General features: G+C 44.4%; 1 protein-coding gene across 1 annotated transcript in view; it reads left to right on the top strand.

The window, feature by feature from the left end:
- Positions 1-21,366, top strand: part of LOC146185604 (uncharacterized) — a 65,118-nt gene that overhangs the window by 14,621 nt on the left and 29,131 nt on the right. Inside the window, exon 2 of the mRNA XM_084606520.1 lies at positions 5,141-6,129. Within this exon, the coding sequence (XP_084462646.1) occupies positions 5,141-6,129 (989 nt within the window). The remainder of the gene's footprint in view (positions 1-5,140; positions 6,130-21,366) is intronic.

Raw genomic sequence — 21,366 nt, 5'->3', positions numbered from 1 at the left:
AGGCTGAATCAGGCGTGACCGTTCATTCCGGCCGCTCCAATCAGTATCCTTGCCAGATTTCTTCCTCTGCTCGCGACTGATTCGATTCGAGGGTGGTCAAGAACTTCGAAGTCGTCATGAGCGTGCAGCGGTTCTCGCGAGCTTGGCAGCACATGGCCAATGATAAAGGAAGGTGAAGCTGAACACTTTGACGCCTTAATTCTTGCACATTTACGTTCATTAGGCGTACGATTTGTGGTTTGATTTTTTGCTGCCCTCTCCGAAAAAATATCGCGGTCTAAGTGGCATTACCTTAGAGTTTGTCAGCATTATGCAGGCGAATGTGGGGCAGAAGTTTTCGAGGAAGGCGGAAAGCAAGGCGCCCGTTCATACTGTATACTATGGCAGTGCATATTAAAGAACCACAGGTGGTGGAAATTTCCGATACCCCTCTACTACGGCGTCACTCATAGTCTGAGTCCCTTTGGGACAATAAACCTTATTACCCCAAACTAGGCTCCACTTCGCAAAAACAAAAATACCTTGCAAGGAATTAAGCACCATTCGATGAGCAGAACGCAAGTCGCACGGAACGTCTGGATATATAAACCCCGAATGCAGGAAAGCAAGGAAGTTAAATTTGAATTGCTGTGAATGAACTCCTTTCCTTAAGATAAAGCAGTCAGGAAATCGGAGTCCACATGCTTACGCATTCTCCTCCGCATTGATCGCAAACATCGTCAAGAAATTTTTATTTTAGCGTTCGCAGATCAAAACTTCCAGACCATGTTCACTGCTCATCGATACGAGTTAGTACGAAGTTGCTTGTACTTTACATGATATCTTTGATGCAAATACAAAAGTGACTGACGAACGGTCACCCTTGTCCAATCCGATCTCAGTGAAAACCTCAGCTTTATTCCGCTCGTGTGGAGGCGTTTGAAACCATGCACCCTCCGCAGCCTTGGCGAGAGCTCAAACCAATAGGCCACGGCTACGGTCCACGGCGTCTGGCTAAGTTGTTGCATTCAGACCGGTCTCACCTTCTTTGGCTGTCGTGTTGTCCCAACCAAAAACCCTTGGGCACCCTGCCAGCTCGTGCTACTATAGCTGCTGTAACCATAAAAAGCTCAAAAGCTCTCTCTCAAAAGCTGTAACCATTCTTAGCGAAGCGTATAACGCGATGATTACGCGCTGCACTCGAGGACGCTCACTTGGCACGCAGCGCTAACGTGGTGGCGCCTTTAACTTTCCGACACTGTGCATCGCACCTGTCAACAGATTGTTCTCTTAGATTTTTTTTTTTCTTTATGCTGTGCAGTTCTTGAAAACAAGCTTGTTTTGTTCGCCTTCACAGCATTCGTTTAATTCCTTATTTTTCAGCCAACAAACTTCAGTTTATTTGGCACAAACTTGACCAGCACACAATTTTCAGATACCTTTTTAACCGTAGCCTAACTGTTAATTTCCACTGCAAGAATTTGAAACATATACTGCAATTCGAGAATTAAAAAATATTCGTATTTGAAGTGAAATTTTTTGGACGTCTATGTGCTAAACCTATAGGCCCTTCAGTTCTTCAATAAATGAATTTTAACCATATTTACGCGGACATTACCCCAGTACAAGATTTCAGAATAACTATACCTGGCATAGGGGTCATTCCATCATTTCATGTGGGAAGGTGATACTGAACCACCCCAACAGGATCCTTCCATTCTGAGCCGGACATGTTACCCCTAGGTCAAGTGGGCACGTTAATGCGGCTTGATTAAAGCGGGCTTTGTATTTTGCGTGGCCGCCTAAGCCGTCATGTCATACCATCGAAGGCGGGGCCTAAGTTTCCCCCATGATTAGTATGGGACATTTTGGTCAGCGGTGTATTGAAGTGTCTTGACTCTAGCTGTCCTAAAGCAGTCGTGAAGCTGGTGTACATGTTTTTCGAGACTGGCACGACTCAGATCATATCTGAAAATCTGGGGAGGATGGCATTGTACCCCTGCTGCAACGGAGTGGTCGATTCCGGGTAGCCTAGTCGGCGCAGAACAGTACGACTTATTGTCATGTTTCAAAGGTGCGTGAGCTGGCCTCTCCTTTGGGCTTCTGCCAGCTCTTCGCCACGTTGTGAAATCTCAGCTGGAGCAGTCGATGAGCCAAGGTGTGCAAGGGCTGTCCGAGAGCTGTCTTTACCGCCGATTACAGAAGGATATTCAGGCGACTCAGCTCGCTGCAATTTAGCCGTTGATAGCATGTGTAGAATGTCACACGGCTGATTAGCAACGCCTGCACGCTTCACATGGTGTCACTTTCTTTGAGATCAAATGCTTGGTTCCCTCGTAAATTATTTCTCACTTACTCCGCCTTTCCTACTTCTCACTTCACTTCTGTCTCTTCCTACCCAAACTGCGCTTAACTTTTCGTCTGGCCTCTTTCTTTCTCTGTCTACTCCTCTCTTTCTCGCCCACAACCACTTTCATAGAATTCTAAAAGCCATATATCATCTATCATACTCCGTTCCTGATTCTCTGTGTCTTTCACATCTTGTTCTTGTCAGCGTGCCGCATCTCGTACCATTTACACAGCAGCGGCTCTCTGTGTTACCGCATTCCATTGAAGCTTACCTCTTTTTTTTAATGCGAAGCATATTGCTAGAGGTAAACCACAGCCCTTCGTGACGGTTACACGCCGTGCAAAGAATGTGGAATGCTACGTCACACTACGTGATACGCTGACGTCACGACAGAGGAGAGACGGGGGTCCAGCTCGCGCCGTCGGCTGTGGTTGCACGCCGTGCGGACCACGTGGTATGGTGACGTCACACCACGTGATACGCTGACGTCACGACAGAGGAGAGACGGGGGTCCAGTAACGAACGTTGGTGCACGTCAAGTCGGCTGGACACGGGTAGTTTACGGGGAGGCTTTCCCATACGACCGTGTTGTTGCCAAAGAAATCAAAATCGTTGATTCCTTTAGCACGTCGGTGTTCTAAGAGCTTTTGCTTTGCGTACATATTCGCGTAGTGGCAATCGAGTATCGTTGGCCTGGGGGACGGCATGTTCGTTGTGCGTGTCGGTAACACAGTTAGATTAGAGATGAACGAATCATGCTATTACCTAGTTTTATGCGATGGGAAAACATTGTGCATTCCAAGTTTAAACCGTGTAAAAGCACGTGTAACTAAGGAAAGAAAAGTTTAGCCAAGTGTAACCATGGAAAGCCGAGTTTAGCAATCAATATGCTTCGCATCTGACCAGGCTTAACCAAGCTAAGCCTTTTTTTCCTTCGTTTTAAAGCGCGCACAACGCGTGTGCACAAAGGCCAGCGGTAGATGCGCCACGCATTAAACACCTCTAATATTCTGCTGAGAGTCAACTATTACCTGTTCTTTATATGTGTACTCCTCCCCGTCCTAAACCGCAGTTACGTGAATGCGTGCGCCGAGTCCTGACTGTGAGCTGCCTCCACCACAGGCGTGGGGCGCCAGGGGCCGCGAACTCTTCTCGAGCGCGGCCTTTGACAACTGTGCTGCATAACGGACAAAGACGGAACGCGAACAGGAGGCGCCACGATGGTCCTTGAGGCCCTTCTGAGGCTCGGCGAATCGATACGTCGATAAGTGGCGCTGCTTTGGAAACAAGGTCACCGTAGCCTGCCCACACTGTGTCGCTTTGTGTTGCCTGGGTAGAGGGAATAGATCTCTTCCGCTGAAGAGATCGTCCCATTATTCATCTGCGCCCGCGTGTTTGTTCCATTGACCGAGGTGAAATTCGATCGTCTCCTGTTAATTACGAGCCTGCGACGCTGTTTATACTGTCGTGGTGAATTAAATGTGGGCTACAAAATACGTTTTCACTGCTTATTGGGGTTTGAAGGCCATTCAAGCTGTGGATATTTTGTTCGTAAAAGTGCGAATGAAAGATCAAAAATGAAACGAAAAATCGATGGTGTATCAACGCGCCAAAATATTTAGCGGAGCGAGAAACATACAACTCTTCCGTCGTTAAATTGCCGCCGATCAACCATAGAAGCCTAGAACCCGAGAGTTTTTTTTTCTCTCTTTTTTTTTTTTATTGAACTTCTTTAACTGGCTAATGTTTTGGCATAAAAATTCCCGCAACGTGGAAGTACGCTATGTGTTAACACTAAGAAAAATCAGCCTTTCGACACTCCAGTTACAGCCTTATAATATTAGCTGGTTAGTCAGTAGCACTGCGCACTCCTTGCGGTAGCTTTTGGTTAATTGAAACCGGAATCAATCTTTGTATACTTTACACTAAATTAAAACAGGTAAACTGCAGTTTTTCTTCTTTACAATGTGCAAGATGTTGTTTCGTCACCATAGATTATAAACTGAGCGAAAAGTGAACTGAACAGTGTCGGTACAACAGAAACGTTTACCACTGGCAACATTTATATTACCTCACTGCTTAAATCATCCCTGCACGCTAAATTGCAGCACTATACCTTATTTAAATATTATGTAACCGATTTCTCCTGTGATGTCTATGACCCCAAAATTCTAAATGCCCAGAAAATAGGTGTAGATTATTTTATCAGCCACTGTACACTCCACACGAAATGTTCATGTCAGCCCATCGGTCGCACTATGAACTTCACCACTTCATGTTGTAACTTTACTCACCGATGCAACTTAGCACGCATTTATGGCTGCACTATATTTTATCATCTTCTTTATTGCTTTTTTCCGCACAGCTTTATTCCGTCTTTTTGTCCAAAATTCCGCTTTCTACGCAGAGTAGCACTAGAGCGATTTTTAAAGATCGGTTAATTATCTGTTTTTCATTAAAGGGCTTCTCTCTCTCTTAGCGTCAGTAAATTGCCAGATCTTTTTGTCAAAATTATTGCAACTTAAAGGTGCACATTTTATGAGTAGCTCATAATAGACTATGCATGCATAGCTGATATCTGGAAGTTTTGAGAATATATATGAAAGGGGAAATAAAATGGAAATTAACTATGGCAGGTGCAAGGGGAAAAAAAAGGGGGAAGCTCCCCAAGCGCGGGCTTTTTTTGTTTGTTTGTTTACTGTTTTCGTGCTACCGTTTACTGTTTGTGTTCCCGGTATGGCGCCACTCATTTATTCATAAGTAATGACAAAAAATATGAGCCATACTTTTACATCTTTCTTCTTCTCGCAGATGGGCAATCGCAGTGGTGTTTTCAATCATCACCGTCTTCTACGGATCAGTGTCTGGACATGAATCGCCGAAACTGTGCGACTCCACTTACCAACCCATGTACTGCCGCTGCAACGTCGACGAAGGCGACGGCGAGGAACCCACGAACGTGCAGTGTTTCGTCACGACGTCATTCACGGCTAACGACGCCTTTTTAAAGATATTCGAAGGCAAGGCGTCCATTCAATCACTGAGCTTCACCACTTACGCATCGGGCACGCATAAGATGGACTTCGTGCCCACGGTCACACTTAGCCACATGCCAAATCTCGAAAGGCTCAAGTTTTATCAAGTGAATCTGGGCACACTGGAGAAGCGCGCATTCCATAACCTCAGCAAGCTGGCCGTGCTCTCGCTCGATTCCAACGAAATCATCGGTTTAGATAAAGAGGCCATATCTCAGCTACCGCTCCTCCGCAAGATCGAACTGGCCGACAACAACCTCACATCGTTGGCAGCAGGAGTGCTCACTGAACTGCCATCTCTTACGCATCTCTACTTGGAGAAGAACCAGGTAACTTGGATAGAAGACATGGCCTTCAGTCACCTGAGCAATCTTCTTGAGCTGGACCTTAGCGACAACGCCATAGAGAACCTTACCGAGGGAACTTTCAAAGGACTCGACCAGCTCACCCGTCTGGACCTGTTCCGCAACAAGCTGCGCAGACTCGGCGCCCGCGTTTTCAGCGGAGCGCCCATGCTGGCAGAACTGGACCTCAAGTACAACGCCATCGTGGAAGTCGACCCGCAGGCGTTTGATGGCCTACCGAAGCTCGCTATCCTGTATCTCTCATACAACCGCCTCCGCGTGCTGCCCGCCAACATGTTCCTGGGAGCCCCGAATCTGATGACGGTGGACCTGTCGCAGAACAAGCTTGTCACACTCACTTGGAGGACGCTGCAGGACTTGGCCAGCGTCGACACACCGTCCTTTGACCTCAGTCTCACTGGTGAGCTCTTCTTCTCCTCCCTACGGGGCCACCCATGGAGGAAGGACACAACATAGGAGAGGCCCTTGCCATTCCCAATGCAGTGGAAAAAGTGTGGCGGAGGTGACGTCAATATTTAGGGTTAGCCAGGTCGGGCCATTAGCAACGGCGACGCTGTTGCTATGAAAACTCGGGCCACTAGCAACAGCGTTCCTAAGGGCCCTAGGTACGTGAGCGTCGCGGATAAAGAGAATGCGGAGGGTAAAGGAGGAGGAGAGACGTTGCAGCGTCCGGTCGCGGCGCGGCCGCGCCGGCTTCAAAAAAATGACGTCAGGGCCTCTCCGAAGTTCTTTCCTTCCTCCATGGGGCCACCTTTGGCATGAATGCTATCATCGCTTGTTGTAAAAACGCATGATTAGCAATCCCGTGTCCTCTCTTCAGTGTGTGTCTGTCCGTGTCTTCCTGCGGTAACCTTCCGGCAAATTCATGCAACAACAAGAATGTTAATTCTCGCTAAGCAATACCTCTCCGTGGTGCGGTTGTATAGCCAAACATGTGTTTTTATATACTATGTGCCAAAAATACACGCCGCACCGGTTTTCATCACGGGTCATGCAGTGTAACTTAGTGCGGATATACAAGCATGTTCAAGGAAAGAGAGAAACTCTGCTTCTCACTCCACCGCAGCTTATAGGGATACTAAAGAGGCGCACTACACTTACTGAGAGACGAGTTTTAGTGCTAGAGCGTCAAGCTAGGGTGCCGCCCTGCACTGAATAAAATCCGGGGTCGGCGTTGTGAGTTAAAATCAGGAGCATGCCTTCGACAACTGGTTGGCAGGTGAAATGTCAGAGCAAGGGATTGGTCGGGGTCATTGTGTCCCGGTCAGGAATGCAACCCTTAATACGTGGAGGCACCTTCTTACACAGCTTGGTTGAAGAGGTGCTTTATACGTGTGGCGGGTGGCGTTTCACATAATGTGGTATCTTACGACTGTATGATATAGTGAGCAAGTGTGTGATATAAAAGATTAGTGATAAAGCGAATCTCCAAGTGGATATACTCGAAAGAGAACCGACAACGGGAGAAGCAGACGGTAGCCATATAAACTGTCGCGCCGTAACCTTGACCTCCAAAATTTGTTTGATAAACTTTGTGCATGCTGTACGTGAACGTACAGCTTTACCCTAACATCACGCTTCGGAAGACTTGCAACCATCCTCACCAACTGAAGTCGGCGACATAAAATGTACTTAGGCTGAGCAGATTCCGAGATGAGGCATTTCAAAGAGATTGCAAGCAAGCCTTTAAACACGTCTGACCACCATTAGCGGTTTAGAAAGACGCATTTCTCGGCTACACTGTATGTTTTTTAGCACGCATACTGTGTCACTAGCTCCTTTAAAGTGTGACACTGAACATTTCATTTGCATTGTTATAGATACAGCATTAATCTCAAAGCTTGGAGTTTACTTCATTATACTATGCTGAAAACCAACCGTCGAGACTACTCGGTCGCGATGGTGTTCGCCTGCCAACCCTAAAGGTCTATTCACACTTGCGACTCGCGAAGGACGCGCGACCGGTAGTCGCATGCGACCAGAGAGCAACCGATGTTCACACTTGCGAATGCGACTTGCGGGTTGCTTTCCACGTCGTGTCTACCGTGACTGTTCACAAGGTGGTGGCATAATTTTTTGAGATCTGACGTCAATGCAGCCTTCGCAACACCTCTTTTTACTGTCTTTGAATATTGGGACATATACGGAAGAAACGGCTTGTTCGCTCTTGGCTGGTAAGTCCAACATAAGTGTTCTGGTAAGAATTCTCAACAAATCGTGCCCCCACCATGTTAAAAAATGTTTTCTAAGCGAGTCTGAGAGGCTTCTGGAGGCAGGGTATCCTGAGCATTTGCTGTGTAGCATAATAGAAAGCATTGTCCTGCCGATCAAGCGGAGTATTCGAAAAGAAAACCTTACTCAAGGAAACAAGTGGTCAGTGGTACCATATATGCATGGCTTCACCCATAATCTAACGAAGATTGGTCAAAAGCATGGCATCCGGATTATTCCAACGGCACCAAACAGAGCTAAAGGGATTTGTGTGCAGGTTAACCAAGACTTCAACTCTGGGTGCAAAACTTCGCACCGGACTAGGTACTTTAAGTGTATTCAGATGGCTGTTTATGAGATTCCCTTGCGTTGTGGAAAAAAATATATTGGATAGACAGGGAGATGTCTCAATGACAGGATTGGAGAGCACGCTATGGCAACATCGGACAAGTCTGGCACAAATCTCGCTGTGCATTGCAAAGACTGCGTTGGTTGTAGAGACCAAAAATGTCCGGCTGACCTTCACAGTGTTACGGTTATGAAAAGGATGAAGAACAAGTTAGCAAGAGAGATTTATGAAGCATATGCAATCTGTGACTTGGGAGACCAATGTGTCAGCATGCCATCAGTGGTTTCGTTGAAGAAGGAAGTAGAATTTTTACGCAAACCGGCAGGATGTTAAAGACAAGAAAGAAGTTGGCTGCAGACGTGAAGTGACGGAAGATGTGCGGTTTCCAGTTAATATAGTTGTCAAACATAGCCATTGTCCTTTTGTGCGTGTGTGTGCCTCTTGTGCTTTCTGTTGTTGTTACCTGCTCTGCTGCCTTCTTCCAAGAGATGTGTGACCAACTAGCTCATAGTTCGACTCTATTATTGTTCCTGGCTCGTGGTACGTCTTTCATCAAGTCTTCATGTTCGAGCCAATCGTCGTCGTAGACGTCGGTTTGTATCAGTTGCTTGAAATGCCGCTCCCTTGTCGACCTTTGTTTCTCTCGTGGAGTAATGTCTTGTTCGCTGGGCTTGGTTTCAACTGGCTCGTACAATCTGTAATGCCGCTGTAATGAATACGATACTTTTCGCCGTTTCGTAAGCAATGTGCAGTATATTTCCGAAATAACGACGCTCATGCTTTCCCGGTCTCACAGGCACATCATTGACGGTCCTGGCCAGCTCAGCATGCTTCCGCATGCCCGCGAGTTTTTCTCTCTTTCCCATCGAACTTCACCTCGGTGGTGCGAGTCAGGAGTTCAGTCCATGCGCCACTGTTAACAGGTGTTTTCTTTCTTCGGAAGTTCAGTTCCTCTCCTTCATTCTCACTTACGCTTCCGGTGCGGTTCTGCGCGCATCTGCCCGCTTGGGGGTGCCGCTGAGCATATTTTGAGAATGGCACCATGTTTATCACGCACCAATGTGAATTTCGGCGACAGCTGGCGTCGTTCAAAATGTCCGTACTAGTTGGAGTGTTAGTAACTCCGGGTACTAAACACACACAGTTAAGCATACTAGTTTCTTATCTCTCTATAAGAGTCACTGATTGGTCCATCCATTTAAACACAATGACGTGACACATCACATTATTGCATTCGGAGTGATCAGTGACTGACATTCAGGCCAATCAGAGTGACGCGTTTGCATAGGTTCTGAGTGACGTCACTTCTATCTGCTAGTCAGGGGGCATATGTTACGATGCCAACGACAACGCAAAAAAGAGACAAAAGGCCGTAAATGAGCCCTAAGGGCGCATGGAAGTATAGCTGTTTAGACAGGGTAGCGCGTTGTGATTCCAAAGAGGCCATCTTGTTCGAAAACAGAACGTTCATAGGCTAGAATATATTTAAAAAAAAAAAATAACGAAATACAGGCCCTGTCAGCAATGGCTGATTTCACAACAAAAGGGGCACGCTGACCGCAATTGTTGGGCGCGGGCCTCAACTATTATATCACGCCGTCATTCACTGCAAACTGTGCCAACTCATTATTTGGTAAGGGCATCACGAATTGACGTGACAGGAGATTTTCGAAAGCGACTTCCTCACAAACGTCATATAGCCAGAAAGTCCAAGAGAATATATTTCGCAGAGGATAATAATTGGCTGGAGTTGTCCTGATTTTCCCCGAAAGGACATATGTCGCTGTTAAAAGGGAGACAGAGGGAGAGAGACAACTTTCAGGGGAAGGAGGATGAGTTTCAACATTTTTGAAGAACAAGAGCAGAGCATAGATTCAGTGGTTGCGATCAGAGAAAAAAAAAATAGGTACAGGCTCATACAGTTGTACCGGCTGCTTGTAAACACCTTTTATGGCTGCGGGAAGTGAGCATGTACATCTCCGAAGGGTTGCCAGATAATTTTGTGATTTATTAATTAGACAATAGGACACGGCGTAAAGATTTCACACTCCCACTATTTCGCTGCAGAGTGTTACACGAACGATTGTAAGAGTGACGAGCGTCCCCAATTTATTTCAATTGCTAGATAACGTTGCATAAAATTCGAGGCGTATACATGCACGCATAAAAAAAAAATGGGATCACTATGCACGGCCTTGAATTAAGCGTTCGCAGATTTCAGGCCATAGTCAGGTGCCCAATTCGGGGCAGGTATAATTAAAATCCGCAAGGTGCTCGTCATCCAGCTGCAGCTTTATTATTCTTGCAAAAATGAAGTGTTTCCCCTCCGTTTGTCTCCTGCTCTTTGCGACGCTTTCGTCCTGCTTTTTCCTTTGATTATGGGACAGCCCATGACTATGCATAGCGTCTTTGGGTAGGGAAATTTATGTTCATGTCTAAGGAAACAGGGTCTGCTGGGTCTACACACATACACACACACACAAAGAAAAAAACAAAGGCCTCGCCAGGTGACATGAACCAAGCTTTTATCTTGAACAGCGAGACTTTCTGGCTTTTGTGCTCATCTTTGTGAGGCAGCCATTATTACGAGCCCGGCACAACTTCCGGCACCGTTCAAGCCGCTGTCACCGCCCGTTTCCCGTGTCACCGGAAGTGGTGCCTTTGTTCCCCGCAGTGACTCGCCTAAGTGCCGGAGGCGCACCAGAGTAAAAGGGTCGGCCTTCACGGCGGCATGCAAAGAGAAAAGCAAAAGTAAGGAAAAGCAAAAAAAAAAAAGAAAAAAACGCCCTTCAATGTACTGGAAAAAAAGTAAAGGATGTTCGCACTACCGCTGTTCCGCCCTTACACAAGCATTGTGGTGTTTTGCATTGAACACCTGTCTGGTATAAATTAAAAAAGAAAAAAGACACGACATTTACCAAGAACAGTGCGATGGTTCAATGAACCTTTACATCACTCCTGCTGGGCACACGAAGAGAACAAAAAAGGAAGGAAAAGGGGGGGATGGGGAGGGGGGGGGGGGGGTTCACAGCTTCCCAAACATGTTGCGAAGGTAGAACATAAATGATATTACAGGATTTATGTATCTGATGAACACTCATCTGTGACCCCGATATGTAAAGGCGGTGATATTCTACTGCCGTAACTTTGTCTCGAAGAACTGTATGGAAAGTTTAAATAAAACGTTTTTGTTTGCCTCGTCGTAGGCGTCAGTCGTAAACGGAACAAAAGGGGGCCATGAATGAATGGAAAACGTTTCTTTTTTTTTTTTTGTTTTTTTCTTTTTTTCTTTTTGCTGGCTGCCTTCATTTCTCAAGTTAGCTTACTTGTTCCTTACTTAATTTTTCTTCTTTGGCGTCCTAACAGTTTCCTCTTTTTTTTAAACTTCATCCCTGCAACAAAAGGGTCTGCCGCCGTTCTTTTCTTTTCTTTGTTTCGATTGCAGCAATAAATATTTACGGACAAGCCAGACGCAAACTCAAAGAAGCGGTGTTGCTGCCACTTGTTGGTATCATTTCTACTCCGTATTTTCGACGTTCGTAATCCTACACCACGGTATACGCCTATCCCTCAAACTTACTTCCCGTTCTCTATGTTGTGCAGCAAACACAATGCAGTAGAGTTGAGAACAGCGTCAACACAAATCATCTAAAGACAAACACTGTAAGCCTCAAGCTGTTGTAATTCACTTAGAGTATACACTCCAGCCGGTAATCTCCTTTACACGTTTCGGCAGCACGTCTATAGGCTGCATTTGTTATTTGCATTTATTTGCTTGTGTGCGTTTTTACTGAAATCCAAGTTTGCTTTCAGGCCTTTGTTTACCTTGCGTGAGACAAAGCGGTGTGCGCCGAGCCAACTGCTGCCGAGCAGAACATCCCCCGCACGAAAAGCCCTAGTCGGTTCGCCATAACTATTTTCAGTTCAGGTGGTAGTGTTTATTTTTAAAGTCACGGCGTCAGTGGCTAGTGGAATCAACTTTATGTTCACCCATACCAGATTTAATAATAATAATAATAATAATATTATTATTATTATTATTATTATTATTATTATTATTATTATTATTATTATTATTATTATTATTATTATTATTATTATTATTATTATTATTATTATTATTATTATTATTATTATTATTATTATTATTGGTTCGCAGGAAACGAATGGCGTAGTATCTGTCACTATTGTTTCTGTGGACACCTGAACCGCGCCGTAAAGGAAAGGAGGAAGGTGGGAGTGAAAGCGGAAAGAGAGAAAGGGGGGGGGGGGAGCGTATTAGAAGACTTCGGAGTAATTTCGACCACCTGGGGATCTTTAACATGCACTGACATCGTAAAGCACACGGGCGACACTTCGTTTCGCCTGCATAGAAATGTAGCCACTAGCAGTCGGGATCGAGCGCGGGTACTCATACCAGGGCCCGCTTGCACGAAACGATCTTAAGACTGTCTTAGCTAAGTCCAGACTTAACTGGAGTCTAAAGGATTAGGCCGCTAGCATGGCTGCTTAAGACTGAAGTCAAGACTGGGCTTCCGTCCTGACTTGAATAAGTCGCTTGTGCAATTACGACTCTAGGCCGTCTTAGTTAAGACACAAGGACGCCCGGTAACTAAGTCGAGAAATTAGGAAAATACCGGGATGCGCTGGCCCTGTCCTGGCGGTAAGATGTAAACATTCGGTCAATCTTGCACTGTGTAAAATCCGTGCCATTGCTTTTTGCGGCTTAAGATTGTGCTACGAGGTTAAAATGGCCCAAGTGGTTGCTGAAGGCGTTCAGGGAAGCCGCTCTGGTGAACACGAGCCGAACCGAAGCGTGCGGCTTGTTTAAGTCTGGACCGTTTAAGTCTTGACTTAGCTCCAACTTTATCGTGCAAGCCGGCCCAGGTTTCCTTTCAATTTCTATTTCAACAGGAGAAGCAACAATGATAGCAGGTTTTGCTTTTGAACGTTTTAAAACACAGATACCAGCGACAAAACTCCCGTAGAGAAAAAAGTATTCGATGAAGCGAGCGTTGTAGTTACCGATAAGATAGTACGTCCAGCGTTTACCCTGTTAACTGATTTGATTGTTCAACTGTGACAACGTAAAACTCTTTTCCTGTGATACAGTAAGCCAGCCCCTCTCGGCAGTATGCCATTTTCGTCGACAGCTCATTCTTATTCAAGTTCAACTTCAAGAGCAACCGATCCTTTTCCAACGAGATTTCAAGTAATACTGTGATGAGTATATGTGAGTGGGCGAATACTGATGGTTCAGCTGGAAACCATAGCGAAGTCGAAGTGTATAACTTGGAACGCCGGAATAATTGGTGCATACTTCTGTACACGGCGAAAATGACTAGAGATGGCAAAGTAATGCAGCAGTGTGGCAAATCACATGTTGTTATTGCTGTCTAAAGCAGGTCTCTTTAAACTCCGGTCTATGGTTCATATCCGGCTCGCGTAGTCGGAACACAACCTGCACCTTGGTGCCAGGCCTCTTACCCGCCACTACAATGAGGCTCTCACGCGCGCATCGGGTCGGGGCTCTCATGGAGGATTATTTCCAATTAATACTTGGCTATGTAAGCCTAGCAGTGTTTTTATTAGTGTTGCCATGGCATATTGCACCTCTAATCATAACCGATTTCTTGTACTTCAAGGATGAAGGAGACTATTAATCGAAAGAATCAGTCCGAAGAACACTTGAGGTCCATTTATGGTTCAGAACTCCTCAGGCTTGCAGCCACAGTTAGCCAAAATAGTGACATCCAAACATAGGTGGCACTGGTCTAAACCTGGCCTAAAGGTATCAGAAACTGCTTTTTCCACAGTCAGAGATCGATTGAAATTACTCTTCCTTTGGGTACGCACACGTCATTTCCGTTTTAGTGTCGTTCGAAGTTCTGCCTTTTATTAGCCCGCTTTCCGATTAAGGCCGAGGGGCACCTGCTTTATGTATCATCGATGAATAAGTGTGACGGACGCAACGATCGAATAATGTAGAAAAGGAGGGATTATTTTGATTGAGCTGCACGGCCCCCTTTTCTCTGTAGATAATATCTTTCTAGAACTTGTAGCAAAGCAGCAACGTCAACCGTTCAGAGCTCTCACTTACCGCTGCCTGAACGCTTCCTTCCGATAGTATTTTCAGTACCAAAATATAACATGATTATTGACATATTGGCGATTTTAAACTACCCAAGTCGTTTTCGGGCGTTAAGCCCCATAAACCAAACCAAACGTTTAAAAAATATACTGTCTATAAGTGCAAAGCCTCAATAAGCTGCGTTAAATAGTTTCTTCTAAGCCTTTCAAATATTTCTAACTATAGTTTATCTCGGAAAATGAGAAACAGATGTATTCTAGCTTTGCTTATCGTGAGCTCTTCTATGGTGGCCTATCTCATTCAGCTGTACCTGCTACGGTTGTTCTACATCGTCTCTGGAAGGCACGGGCCCTACTAGGTAGTCATATATATCATTCGTACATAGATTTGTGTGCAGGGAAGTAACTGGTCAGTAATTTTCGGCACCATCTCTAATAGTATGAAAATTCCTAAAACTCCCACAACATATTAGACTCGCTGGGCAACTGCAAAAATAATATGCACTTGCCTTTGTTTGGTGAACAATACTGGTCGCTCTTTCCCTTCTCGGTCCCCCTTATCCCCTTCTATATGACGGAAACTACGTGACCCGAACGTTGGAGCTTTGATCTTTTCGGTTCAGGATCCAAGTCTTCCGTTTCGCTCCATCGCTTCCGCTCAGTGTCTCTGCTCGGATTGCAATGCGACACCGAGGTTCTTACTTTCGTAGCTTCTCTTTTGAGAGCCAGTAATGTTAGAACAAGGATAGCTCCCGTCACGGGAGGACGGGAGAATTTGCCCGGGACCTCCAGAGTATAGAGAGGAAAAATAGAAGTATAGAGAGGAAAACCAAAGCTATTCAAGTTTAATCTGTCGGTGTGCGATCGTTCTAAGGTATGCCTATGCGTCTCCTTTTTCTTGCTCAGTTTTATCCTTCTCCTTTGACCCCGCTCGAATATACGTTCTGCATTCGCATTCTGAGAACGGATGCTGTACCGCCTGCCTTGGCACCCAAAAGACGTAAGCCAAGAGTTGGTGACTGCCGTCAGTATATGGGAGAATTCATTTATTGTAATTCCAGCGCAGAATCCGCCCGCGCGTTGTCTTGTACATCTTCCGGTGCTGGCATCGTTTTCTAGTCATTTGTCTCGCGTGTCATCGCATTTATTTGATCCTATGGCTTCGGCACGCTTCATGGTCTTCCGAATCACCAGACGCGCCAGGTGTACCTAAAAACCACGGCAATATATGAACATAACGAGTAAAGCGCACCCACTGAACAGGGCACGCAGGATTATTTAGGGCTCAAAGGGTTCAAATGAACCGGGCCCTACGCTCCGAGCCCCCCCCCCCCCCCCCCCCCCCCCCGCCCGGGGAGCCGGAAAAGAATGGGCGATTTCGAGGTTGGGTCGTACAAATAGTCAAGTCATCATCTTCCTGATTTCCCATATTTAAAATTAGAGCTTATGCACTGCAATCTCCAATGCTTCGAACGCTGTTCGTCGCATCGTTCGTTTAATCCCAAAGCCAGTTTCATATTTGGTCAGTCAAAGTACTAAACGTTGTACTCGCGAAAAATCTTGAAAAAAATCAAAATTGTTTTAGCTGGTTCTAACTAGCTTCTGTTCATTATAACTGGTCCTAGTTCGTACTCAACTGGCATTAGCTGGTTCCAGGATCCTACCAGCTTGAAGTCAGGTTAGGATCGAGTGCAATCATCCGGTTTTGTCTGGCTTTCAGACGTTAATCAGCTCGTACCATCTGGTAAACCAACTGGCATCTGCCCTTAATGCTGTTGAGTTCAGTTGTGTGTTTGATTAATCTGAGCGTAAGCACTGAAAACTCTGAGAAAAGCAATAAATTATTAGTTAGAGATCATTACTGTTAGAGCTGACAGACATCTCAGAATTTGCCGCTGCTGAGAGTGAAGACGCGACATTCTCAGTGTTTGTTAACGTTGAAGATCTCATTTTGAAACTTTTCCAGCAAAGGGCACAAAAAACTTATAGAAACTTAAATACCTTTCTTCACTAGGTTAACAGCGAAATGAAAAAGCAGGCAAGTTATACGAATAGATGCCCAATTTAAAAGTTTAATTGCTGTGAAAGTATTACTCTTATAAGTGCTCCTCTGTGCAAACAGCTAACGCCTTTTCAAAACACTAGCAGGACGCTTAATCTCGCCTTGTAGACACGATATCACCAATTAAGTGTTTACCCTATTCTAAAGAAAAATGCATGCTCGCCAACGAGAACCCGCGTAGAGAGTCTGCAAATAGGAGCCCTTAAAACTGTCCTATATTACACTTAAAGGTTTAGCTTAAGCATCCACATACTTTTCCAGACCGCAGTCTATGGCGGCAGAGGCTTCTCGGTGGCACGAGCTACATACGCTCTTTCGTAAAATTGAAATTCCGCACAACATAGGCATATTCAAGGATAGATTCCTTATAGTCAGCTTCGAGCTAATTGCCCATCTCCGAACAGCCACTTTTGACGTAATCTATTGACGTCCTCAAAATAACATGAAGGCTGAATGGCATGCGGGTAGTGTTTAAAGCGTTTTCTCTATTGCTGTTAAGCAACTGAAAAGAAGCGTGAACACAAACAGGAGATATTGTTTGAAGATGGTCGAGTTCCCGTATGCACCTTCCTAATTTGTTCTTTCATGCGAACATTAGCTGCGCAAACCAAACTATGTGAAGGATTGCTTCGGCAAGAAGCAAATTCCAGGTGTTAATGAAAGAACGACCCCGATAAAATTGCATGGAAAAATTCCCGTTTCCGTTTAACGCAAATTACAGGTTTTTCACACGTTCGATCTTCTTTGTTACCTGCTCACGAATAATTTCTCGAATATTCGACGTCTCTGTCCGGATCAAAATGGCTAAATTTCGATTAAAACAAGGATCCTTATTATCAAATTTATGCTACCTGAGGATTTCGGCCAGCTGCTTGTCTACAAACTTAATTTTCGTGCCCCACGCTCGACGCCTGTCACCCTGCGGCACGACTCTGCTTTTTTTTTTTTTTTAATCTGCGAAAATCTGCGAAAAGAGGGGGGGGGGGGGGGGTATTGTCTGTCCGTTTTGCTGACAGCCGTCCCTGTCGTTGTTGTTGTTGTTGTTGTTCTCCTCTAATGTGATGGCACATACCCACATAGGGGGATCGGCCAAGAATTGGGGTGCAGAGATATTAGATTTTGAGATGTATAACTACATCGGAAAAAAAAAAATAATAATAAATGCTAGGGAATAGAAAAGGAAATGTAGATATGATAAACCAAAATATATAATAGTAAATACTAACGCACGCAGTAAGAGAATAGTAAGATTTATATGTACAGAATAAAACTTCAAAGCATATTAGTCAGGTAGACGTTTTGTTTCTATTAAGAAGTTTTGAATGGCGTTGAAAACATACCTGTGGCTGTACCCAAGCATGGTGGCACCGAACGATAATAAAATTTGGCTGCTCAAATTAAGACCCAGCTGTTGTAACGGCTTCTCTAAGTACCGTTTTCTCATCATGGTAAAACGGCGGCAAAATATCAAGAAATGGTCTATTGTTTCCGGTTCCCCGCAGAATGCGCAGACAGGAGAAAGCGCCAAACCAGACCTGTGCATATAGAAATTTAGGGGCGGAATACGACAGCGTAGCCTTGTTAGAGAGACCTCAGTCTGCCTTGATTGACATGATTTCCTATTCCACGAATACTTGAGGTGCAGGTAGTCATCCGAGGATAAAATAGATCCAGACTGCGTGCTTAATAAGGCACGCCGCCGAAATCTTGCTGCTGTTATGTACGCTGTTGCCGGGAGGATGGGCAATACAGGGCCGTTCAGAGAATCTTTGGCTAGTCTGTCTGCAATCTCATTGGCTGTCACATTGCTGTGTCCTGGTACCCACACTATATGTATGAGCCTCAAATGTGAGGGGAGCAATGAAAGAAAGGTGTTTAAAATTTGGGAATCCATATTCGAAGAAAGCGACAAGCACAAAGAATAAGAGTCTGTAATTACAGCCACTGTTGAGTATGTTGTGTCTAGTTTGCGCAGAGCAAGCACCACCGCCAGCAACTCCGCCTGGAAAATTGGAGTAAAATCCGGAAGACGGACTGAAAAAGCCCAGTCTAAAAGCGGACAGTATATTCCAACGCCGGCTTTTTCATTAAATTGAGAAGCATCCGTTGCTATTGTTATGCTAACTGGAAGACTTTGTAAATGATCTTCTAATAATCCATTTAAAATGTGAGGTGCTAAGTGTTTCGCATTATTTGGGAAAATGTCATCAAAGATAATTTGAACCGACGATGCACTTACTTTTGTTGGAAAGATGTTAGAAAGGACTACGTGCAAAGGTTGTAACAGATTTTGCACTAGAATTACCTGCGGGGTATGAAACCGAGGCCATACGACTCCAAAAAAGGAGTCTGGCTCGCAACAAAAAATTGATATGGAGCGGTGGAATTGTGATTCATATATTTTCAGATACGTCTGGACAGTCAAGAATTGTACTCTAGTTATTAACGGTGGTATTCGGGCTTCAAGGTATAGTACATTATTAGCCACGAATTTGGGGAGCCCAAGGCATAATCTAAGCGCTTCCCGCTCTAAAAGAACAAGCGGACGAATTTTGTAAGCAGGTGAACCAGAAAATAACACAGATCCAAATTCTATAATTGGGCGGACATACATAACATAAATCATTAATAGTGCGTCTCGCCGCATCCCAGACCTTGGACTGCTTAACCTGCGCAACATACCCACAGCACGTGCCCCCTTCGCTGCAACATGTTCAATGTGATCCCTCCATGCCAGATGGTCATCGTAAATCACCCCTAGATATTTCAAAGACTTAACTTGAGGAATCATTTCCTGCTTAAGTGTTAGAGCAAGAGTTACCGGATCCTGAATTTGGAAAACAAGGAACGCGCACTTTTTAACATTTAATTTAAATTTTAAGTCATCTAACCAATTTTGAAGGAAGCTTAGGTACGATTGCAGGCGCCTGTTGAGGGATTGAATGTCAGGTGCAGCCGTAAAGAATGCGATGTCATCCGCATAGACATACGTGCGGATCTCCTGATGAGTGGGAATTGAACTCATTAAAATGTTAAAGAGCACGGGCGAGAGAACTGCCCCTTGAGGGACACCTCTGGTTTGTTGATATTTGCTAGAATGAACTCCATTCAATGAACAGTAAAATTGTCTGTTTTGTAGGAATGTAGATATCCAATCAATTAAGTATTGTGGAAAGCATAGCGATTCTAATCTGTGCAATAAAATTCGGGGCTCTACACTATCATAAGCCTTCTCTATATCTAGAGTCACCAATGCAGCATGCATTTTTTTGCGCCGCGCAAGAAGAATTCGACTCTCAAGGTCGATATGTGCATTCCATATTGAAAATTTTGCTCGAAATCCGATTTGACAGGGACTAAGAATATGTTTTTGTTCGACAAACTCGGTAACACGTTTGAGTACGACCCTTTCAATTAATTTTACCAAGTTTGATGTTAAAGATATTGGTCTGATATTTTCCAAAGTATAGCCACCGCCATTGTGTTTCCGTAAAGGAATCACTTTGGCTAGTTTCCAGTCACCAGGTATCCAAGAATGAATAATTGAATAATTTACTAACTAATTCTAACAAGGAATTTGGAGACACTTCAAAGAGGATTTTTAACATTTTTGACGTTACTCCGTCAGGGCCAGGCGCAGCAGTTGGCAACGTCATTATAATCGAAGAAAGCTGAGAAAAAGTAATTTTAGGAACATCCTTAACCGTATATACTGGGCCTACTAACGTAGGGTATTTGGGAAGTGTTGACAAAAAACGCTTTTCTAAACCTTTAGCGATGTTTTCTACTGTTCTAAGAGCTTCTTGAGGAGTCGAAACACATGAGGGTAAATTTTCTGAGACAGGAATCTTTTTCCGCGATTTTAAAAACCTGAAAAGTGCACGTCTGTTATTAGATTGTGAAAGGTAATTGAAATACTCATTATCATAATTATCTTTCGCTTGTGCGACTGTGCGTTTAAATGCAGCTGCAAAAAATTTATAATCATGCCAATTTTTGGGGCACTGGTTGTGAAGGAGCTTCTTCCATGCAGCCTTTCTTCTTCTATAATCGCGCGAACAATCTGCATTCCACCATTTTGGTGATGCATTGCCTTTAGATGTACGTACTAAAAATTCACACTTCTTACGACAGGATGCAATAGCCTGGCATAATGTTTGCGATTTTAACTCTTCCGTAGACTCAACCACAGACTCAAGAGACGAAATCAAAAATGAGTGAAACTGGTTATAATTTACGTATGATCTCAACTGAGATGTCGGCAGAGTTAAGCGGCAGTTAACCTCAAAAACAATAGGTATATGGTCGCTAGAGGTGCCACCATCAATTGTCGACCAATTTAGTATAGAAACACTAGTGTTTGAAAAAGTTAAATCTATCACAGATTGACTGTGAGCACGTACAAAAGTTGGTAAGCCAGAATTCATGCAGTGAAGGTTATTGTCTGAAAGCCAATCCCACAGACGCTTGCCGCAGGGATCCGTCTTGTAACCCCACGATACATGGTGCGAATTAAAATCTCCAGCCAAAATAACCGAATTTTGACAATTAACTAGTAGGTGGTCTAGAGATCTGGTGTCGTGAACACCATGAGGGAAATAAATATTCGCTAATGTAAACGGACTGAACCCTGGAATTTCAAAATCTAGAGCCAATAATTCTGAATCTAAACTAGAATATTGAAAGGAAATCTTAGCCCTATGACAAAATTTTGAAGAAACTAGAATTAGTAACCCACCACCTCTTGACTGGCGATCTTGTCGAAATGATAGATAATTTTGTAAGTGAAAATGTTTTTCAGTTGTAAGCCAAGTTTCTTGTAAAACAATTATTTCTGGATTATGTTTTAAAGAAAGATAAACTAAATCTGTAGTAGCTGAAAGAAGAGATCTACAATTCCACTGAAGAACTTTTAACTTTCCTAT

Source organism: Amblyomma maculatum, chromosome 6, assembly GCF_055883805.1.
Source record: "Amblyomma maculatum isolate TAMU_Amacu chromosome 6, ASM5588380v1, whole genome shotgun sequence".
Classification (NCBI taxonomy): Eukaryota; Metazoa; Arthropoda; class Arachnida; order Ixodida; family Ixodidae; genus Amblyomma; species Amblyomma maculatum.
The sequence above is the reverse complement of the archived record's forward strand: the minus strand, read 5'-3'. Positions and strand labels throughout refer to the sequence as shown.